This window comes from Epinephelus moara, chromosome 12, assembly GCF_006386435.1.
Source record: "Epinephelus moara isolate mb chromosome 12, YSFRI_EMoa_1.0, whole genome shotgun sequence".
NCBI lineage: Eukaryota > Metazoa > Chordata > Actinopteri > Perciformes > Serranidae > Epinephelus > Epinephelus moara.
The window spans coordinates 7221606-7229942 of record NC_065517.1 but is presented as its reverse complement, the minus strand read 5'-3'; the positions used below and the strand labels follow the sequence as shown (position 1 = coordinate 7229942).

General features: G+C 41.9%; 1 protein-coding gene across 1 annotated transcript; it reads left to right on the top strand.

Annotated features, from left to right (window-relative positions):
- Position 1: 1 nt before the first annotated feature.
- Positions 2 to 6054, top strand: LOC126399172 (xaa-Arg dipeptidase-like; the record flags this gene model as incomplete). Its single annotated transcript, XM_050059000.1, has 7 exons — positions 2 to 166; positions 1770 to 1918; positions 2883 to 3025; positions 3106 to 3260; positions 3355 to 3490; positions 3639 to 3746; positions 4886 to 6054. Coding segments are annotated over 7 exons (1035 nt in total), but the record flags the coding sequence as incomplete, so codon positions are not given.
- Positions 6055 to 8337: the final 2283 nt, after the last annotated feature.

Here is an 8337-nt window from a genome sequence, read left to right as displayed (position 1 = left end):
GCGGGGCGACGTGGTCAACGTGGGTTTCCTGTGTGAGTACGACGCCCTACCTGGTATTGGACACGCGTGTGGACACAACCTGATAGCTGAGGTTGGAGCTGCTGCGGCTCTGGGGCTCAAAGCTGTGCTGGAAAACACGCACAGTGAGCTTCCTGTCCAGGTGCAGGTAGGACTACATGTGTGACCGGTGCAGGACGGGGCCGGTTGTCAAGCTCAACACAGCTCAGTCCTAATGTAAACTCAGTCAGGTTTACATGCTCAGTTAAGTACTAGGCCATTTAATTGGACTACTGACAGTAATCCAATTAAATGGCCAAATAGTAGTAGTGATGGCCAAATAACGCCTCATGAAGCAATTTCTTTATTTTCTGAGCCCACTGCTCTTGGTTTAAAGAGAGAGGCTCAAAGAATAGCAATTCAGTGTGCTTTCAACCCTTTTGTTGACCAAAAAGCGTCATCTAGTGGGCTCAGAAAATAAAGAAAATGCTTCATGAGGCCATCACTAACTAAAGTCCTTGTCTCAGTATATAAGCACGGGAGGGGAATCGATTTATTGACTAAAGTATGTCCTACTCCACCACAATATGTGGCAATACGCCCCCCTCAGCTTGTTAGTACTGGACCTTTTTCCGGTTGACCTATTATGTCACAGAACGAACAACTGTCAAACAAGGTAGCTACAGTTACCTAGTGGTGAATTGGTACTGACATGAACTGTGTCTCCTTGTCTGTCCAGAAATGCACAGCTCTGGATGTAGATTTCATCATGTTTTTCTACGGGTTTCTTCTTCTGTCACCCATTTAATGCTATTCAACTTCTGGATCAAAGCCTGGGGTTGAAACTGTGGAGCATGTACACAGTGCCTCGGCTGGTTTGGGTTTGATTGACTGTTTAGTTTGATTGATGCCTTCATCTGATGCCTTCATCTGAGAGAAATCATGAACGAACCACCAAGAGACATGTACAGATGCTGTTTTGAACTTGTGGTATCCTGAACAGCAGGCACTTTTAATGCACTTCAAGCATTTTATGTCAAATGTTAATGAATATGATATAACTGTTATTTCGAAACATGTACACATAGCTATTCTCCATATTTTGACAGTGATCTGTCATATGTGGCAGAGTAACGTGACTTCTGAACTTGTAAAGTTTCTAACTTTAGGTGGAATAACTTGATATTTGGTGAGATCTTAAACACTGTGTGACAATTTAAGATTTGTTTTGTATATATTGAGCCTTATCGTGATGAAAATCACCCGGAAAATAGCATTTTGCTGACAGATGCCCCTCCCCACACCAGAGCATCCTGTCACAATTTCCTCCCCACCTGTCATATTGGTGAAACTACAGGTGCACATTGGAAACTCACTCTGATTTATCTCAAATGAATAATGTTGATGCTTCTTGAATGGTCAAAAGATAAAAATGAGGATAAAAAATGATGACACAGATATATGTTTGATTTGATTTGTTTCATGAATTCAAATAATTTATGTCAAAAGGTCAACCGGTGTTTGAAGTCTGTTTTTAAATACAAAAAGATAAAGAAAAGTATATATAGGTTAAGAAAGAACATACTTGAGGAGCAACTCTTGATGATATTTCTAAGAGCTGATGCATGACAACATATACAGTATAATTAACACTTTTTTAGTCACAGATTTAATGATTTTGAGTTTTATGTACGTTTAATACATTGCCTTACAGAGGTACATTATGTTAAAGATGCAATCCTTCTTGGTAGCAATGATAAATCTCTCCACAGGTGACAGTGTTGGGGACTCCAGCCGAGGAGGATGGTGGAGGTAAAATAGACTTGATAAGGGAGGGAGCCTTTGAAAACATGGATGTGGTGTTCATGGCCCACCCCCTGGGGGATGACGCTCCATATCTCCCACATGTGGCTGAACATGAGTAAGTTTTCAAGGAACAGCTGTTGCTACCTTATTAGTAACTGTTGTCTTATGTGGGGCTTAGGCCTGTCACAATACCAGAGATTTGCAAGTAGCAGTCGATATCAGAACTAGTTAAAATTCCACCAAAAGCCAAAACAATAAATCACATGTACTTAAACATATGCTTCTTTATAAAAAACATTTAAATTACTTTTTATGTAAATTGTATTAATCCCTGATGATCTGTCTTGAACACAAAGTACAGGTCTGGGTGGGTTCATGAGATCTTGTTGGTGAGGAATGAATACAGTCTAAAGTGTATTAACATATTTCTTCTCCATTCTTGTTGTTCAGCACTTGTACATCTAACATGTGATGGTTGGTTTTTGTTGTAGGCCATTTGTCCCACCCCTCCTCCACTGTGATTGGGTGGCTGGGTAAAGAGTGACAGTGACAAGTGCAGTCTTTCACCTAAAGTTGAACAATTTTCAATCTTGGTGACCAAAAAAAAAGCCAAACGGTAGCACTCAGCGCAAAATCGATGCAGCACCTAGTCACTCTGTTCTTTGTAGAATAGTGTAAATATGAGTTGCTCCAACTGCAAAAAAAATGAACAAAAACAACTTTCTTTATGTTGAGTTGAGGTAGAGCTGACACTGCTGCTGCACTTGGTGCTATCTTCTACATGTTGTTGTTCTTCTGTGCTGGTAGACGTTCTTCTTTTTCCTTTGGTATTTAACAGCAGGCTAGAACACTTATAACTGTATATGCTACATCATCTGGTCCAGAATACTTGGCATTGCAATCTCTGGTACCTGTATACTGCCACCGTTTGAAGAATTTTAGCATTGACTCTAGAAGGGCACTCGGAGAGAGCAGACCTTACCTTACCAAAGCCAAATACCCTTTCTCACAATGTTGAACTTCCTGATTGGACCAGAGAGGCAGAGAGACTGAAGTGTGTTTTGTCGTGTGTTTTTCAGTGTAACTATAAAGTATCGAGGTAAGGCGTCTCATGCCTCAGCCTACCCCTGGGAGGGAATCAATGCGTTGGATGCAGCGGTGCTGTGCTACAACAACCTGTCTGTGCTCAGACAGCAGATGAAGCCAGACTGGAGAGTTCATGGTAAACAACAGATGAACCTCTACACTCATGTGTTGTGAGGAGTTTAGTTAGCTCTGATTAAATCATGTTGTGTTGTGCAGGTATCATAAAGCATGGTGGAGAGAAACCAAACATCATCCCTGCCTACACTGAGCTGGAGTACTACCTGAGAACCCCCTCACGTGCTGAGCTTTCTGTCCTGAAGGCAAAAGCTGAGATGTGTTTTAGATCAGCTGCTGTGGCCACTGGCTGTGAGGTAACAATAATACGTGATATTTTAATTACCAAGTGAGTTGACTAATTTCTCTTGAAGTCCTGCCATCAATTTGTCGCCTTACTTTCCTCCTCAGGTTGAAGTGGAGTATGCAAGAAATGCTTTTGACAACTTATTGCGAAATACAACACTGGAAGATTTGTATGAGAACAATGGGAAAGCTCTGGGGATGGAATTCACCACAGATGAAGAAGTCCTCAACAATGCTTCTGGTGAGAGGACAGATATGGGTGTTTATGACAATAAAAGTATTACTTTAATTAAATGGAGTCTGGTGGGTTTAGCAATAGCAATTTTGAGGCTGTTTCCTATCTGTTTAATACAACCCCATATTTGTGATTCATTTCTTTATGCCTACAGGCTCCACAGACTTTGGCAACGTGTCGTTTGTAGTTCCTGGTATCCATCCATACTTCTACATTGGTTCCAAGGCCCTGTGCCACACAGCGGAATACACTGTGGCCTCTGGTATGTCAAGCAGATGAAACTTTATTGTTTGGGTTTATTACAATTTGGGTCTTGTAGTTTTGTCCAGCGTAGTAACCCCCAGCGGTATTCATGCAGCTGCAGCCATTACAACCTGACACCTTTCAGCAGCCCTTTTCAGACAAGTAATAGTTAACATTTTGAGAAAACTACCAAAATAATACCCAAAATGTAACAAACTGGAATGACCTTTTAAATATAAAGTAGCCACTAATCACAATGCATTTGTTCAAGCAGTGCTTTGTAAATAAAGTTTTCACTGAAGGGCACCAGCAGACAGTATAATTATTAGAGGTCGACCAATAAACAGCTCTGTCCATGGTGCTGAAACTTTAGTGACTGCCATCCATACACTGAAACAACAACACCTCTCCTGGCCCAACACAAACAAGATATTTATCACTAACAATACACATCATGAAATGCACTGAAAAGTGATAATCAATAATATTGAAATTATTCAGTAAAAAGGCTCACCTGAACACAAATTATAGGCCAAGTGCACAAATTAACAAGTTATAAGTTATAAGAGGCTACCTACAGTCGTTACACATGCACAGAATCCACACAAGCACACACAGTAAAATACAATCAATTAACCATCAACACTTAGACCCACACAGCTACTAAATAAATTGGATTTGTTTTTCACTCATCGTTGCTGTCACTTCCTATAGAGGAAAGTGTTGCTGCTTGGTCCAGTGGTGTAATTGGCTTGTCAGTGGGTCAGGAAAAAGCGAAACAAAGCCTACACATTGGCAGTTAATCTGACATTGCTTTCAATTGGCCCTGAGTATACACTGGCGCGCATGAGTGCTCGGACTTCTCTGTGGCTGCTCGGGCCCCAAAGCACAGAATGGATGCCTATGGCACCAAGCTGGTTTAAGGAGGAGCTTTAGGAGGATCATATTGAATTTAATCAATGGATAATTACGTAGCTGGATTATTTGGAAGAGAGCAGGCTGACACCAAATTGGTGAGTAGAGCTGAAAAGTTTCTTATCCTTGTGTTGTGTGGGTCTACAAAGAGCTTTGTAGCTTTTCTCCCCGACTGCACTTGAACAGCTGTGCTAGTCTTATACAAGCATTACATAATATGTGTGTTTTCTGACTCTGTTTCAGGTGATGACAGAGCTCAGTTCTACACCCTGAGGACTGCCAAGGCTCTGGCCATGACGGCCCTGGATGTGCTGCTGCATCCAGAGCTGCTGCAGAGGGTGAAGCAGGAGTTCACTGAGGCCACACTGAAGGAGGACAGGACGCTGACGGGGGAGCACACAGAGCAGACTGCAAAACACTGATGATGCAGGCTGACCATCTCTGAGCTCCCTGCTCACTGACTGCACAGCAGGCTCAGAGAAACTTGTACTTGTTGTTACATGCAGCGTCCAGGAACGTTGAATAATCTGCTACCTTTGAACTCTTTTCTTACCAAATAAAATTAATCCAAAGCAAAGAAATGTTTACAAGTTGATTTGTTTTAATATTGAACATATATTTGATTGTGAGGTATTGTGGAGGCACATGGATGACTCAAAATGCAGGAATGGGTTTTTTCAGAAAATGTATACATTTTGTTGCCGTGTTTCAATTTTTTCACTGGCACTGGTTTTTCTATGTAAAGAAAAACAGTGGATTGGTGCTCACACTGCTTGTGTGTTGCAAGCAGGTATATTATCATTCCAATGATGCTAGGGAGAAAATGTGATGTAACGTGCCTTTTTAAGTGCTTTATCCAGTGATGGAAGAAGTATAAAAATCATTTACCTAAAGGTAAACTATGCAGGATTTAAAAAAACAAACAAACAATAAATAGACTCTAAGTAATGCCTCTCAGTCATTATATGACCCATGAGCAGTGTATGGTGGTGTCTGTATCTGCAGAGAGAGTTTCCTTATTTTCTCCATAAAGAGTGTGACCAGCCATGTCTCTCGTCGGCACTGTGGATGCGGGCTGCAGGTCTGTGTGTCTGACACGGGGCGAGGTGTTTATCTGTTCTTTAGAATGTAACCTCTGTGAAACAATCAGATACAATGTTTTATTTCATTCACTGCTTTGTTCTCGTTAACGACTGTCCCTCTCGTCATTCACCGTCTAGCTTGCTTTACCACTGTCTCATTGAGTTTGAATGTTGTGGTTGAAAAGAATTCTGCATAGTGTGTCTTTAAAAAGGAAGTTTTAGAAACATATTTCCCACTTTAGTGCTTCACATGCTGTCTATTGGGTACTTTATGTTGAATGTTTTAATTGGTACCTGTGATGTAGCAAAAGATACCCTGTATATGTTTTCAGGGTCTCAGAGGGTTGATGAGGAAATCACAAATAAATTCCTTGACTTATTTGAAAAGCTTGTAAATAAATAATTGGATCAAATTTCCTTGCATTTATGTAGTGTAGTATGGCTGTGCTCTGCAAATTGAAATTCAATGACAGCTCGATGTCTTTACCAGATCTAGTTTAATGCCAACATATAAAGATGTGCAGCTATCTTGTTGAATGCTGTTTTCAGGACGTGGTGGAGGCATAACGATGTCATCACCATCTTGGTTCCAGGGTTCCAGGATGTCCCCCTCTGTCAAGCAGATCTTATGAAGCACAGCACAAGTGGTGATGACAATGGGTGCAAAAGTGTGGCTCACCTCCAGAGCCTTGAAGAGCAGGCACCTTCAGCGCATCTTCATCATGCCAAAGGCTTGTTCGATGATGGTGCGAGCCTTGGAGCCTCCCCTGCAGTGGCTCTCCATACAGAGTGATGATGGTGAAAGGCTGGTTGATACAAGGGTAGCCACCATCCGCCACAATGAAGTAGCCTTGAAGAGGATACAGAGCCTCCTTGTAAATCTTGCAGCTTCTCAGGACTCTTGTATCAAGCACGGAGCACAACATATCCCACAAAGACATACAGGAATTTCCCCCCGCATCCGTCTATTGCACCCACACATTTAGAGAAGACAGGACTGTTTGCCAGCCGCTTGAAGCCATGGCTGACCTCCTCAAGTTCCTGGCCAGAAGGCAGTCGAATCACTGCCGCAATTTAGAGAACTTAAGTAGGATTTCTTTAGCAGTTCAGCACAGTGACAGGCATTACAGCTGCGCATATGTCACAAGTGAGGGACGTTGTTTAAGAGTGACGCACGACTGATAAGGATATCCCATTTCCCAAGTGAGGATTCCTCTCTCCTCGAATCTCATTCTCGCATCTCTCCCCCATGTCTTATAGAGATAAGAGATGCAAGTGAAGGAAGAATCCTTAAATGGCTGAATTTCAAGAATGCTACGGCATCAAATCATCAAATCCCGCCTGGGGACTGTTTCAGTGTCAAGCATCCTTGAAATTCTACTGGGGACAGAGTCCTCCATTCAGAGAATTTTCAAGGATGCATATGTGTATGTGTAAAGGTTTCATTTAGCCTACCTTTTTGTTTAAAAAAAAAAAAAAGTAATCCAGAAATATATTTTCCCTAAAAGTCACGACTCTGAAAATACTGCTCACATTTCTTCAAATTGTACAATATTAGAGAGTGCCAAAATTATCACAGTATCCTGAGAGCCCCTCAGTCTGCTGAGGGTTTATGATGCAAACCTGTACACTTGTTAGCCTGTTCCAATGTGTGTTCACTGTTCCTTGCGCGAGACCGTGAGACATGGGCACCGCCTTCATGTGTGTTCACGTGCTTTCACTGGTCTCGCGCACAAGCGAGCACACATGAGCACAGTCTACAGAGAGGCAGTTAGAGCTACAGGCTACAATGAGGCTAAAAACAGAGTTCAAATGACGTTTTTCCAAACAACTTTTTATGTCGGGGCTTCAGGACACTTGGATCACTACGGACGAGCAGTATGGAGATATTTTGTGGTTTCAATAATGTGTTCTTGGACGTCTTAATCTCGGTCGCCATCAGCCATTAGGTGTGCAGTTGTGTTGCTACCCACTCCCCCCTCGGATCTCTGTCAGTGTTGTGAGGACTCTAAAACTTCACCAGAGTCTCCCTCGGCATATGGGTGAGTAGATAATGGCTGAATTTTCATTTTTGGGGGCACTATCCCTTTAAATGACGACCACTGGTAGACTAAGACAATTCTTTGTCGGGGGCAGCCCTAGTTTATTGCTGCATATAATTTGCATATATTGTGGCTGTATGCTCTTTAACAACCCATAGTAGGGAAACACTGATGTCATCTTGTTGCACTGCAGTGGTGAACCTGCTCAAACCTTTCCCAAAGATGTCCAGATGAAGCTTGATGTGAAAGAACCGTGTCACAAAGTTCCAAAACTATGCAACAAAATAGTCAGAGTGCTGTATGAAATGATGGCAGAATGCACGTTGTAAGTGTAACTGTTAATACAACCTCTGCTCATAAAACCGAACGACTTGTAGCCTCCATAGATTGTGAAATGATATTAAGACAAAACAAAGGTTGATTACAAATTTGTTACTGTCTTTGATCTAGGTATCCAACCAACGCAGAGTACGTTCAAGTTGCCATGGCAATGATAGTGAAATACCCTTTCCTGAGGGACATGGAGGGAAATGGCTATGTAAGTTGGATTTTTTTGGTTGTCCTTAAATAA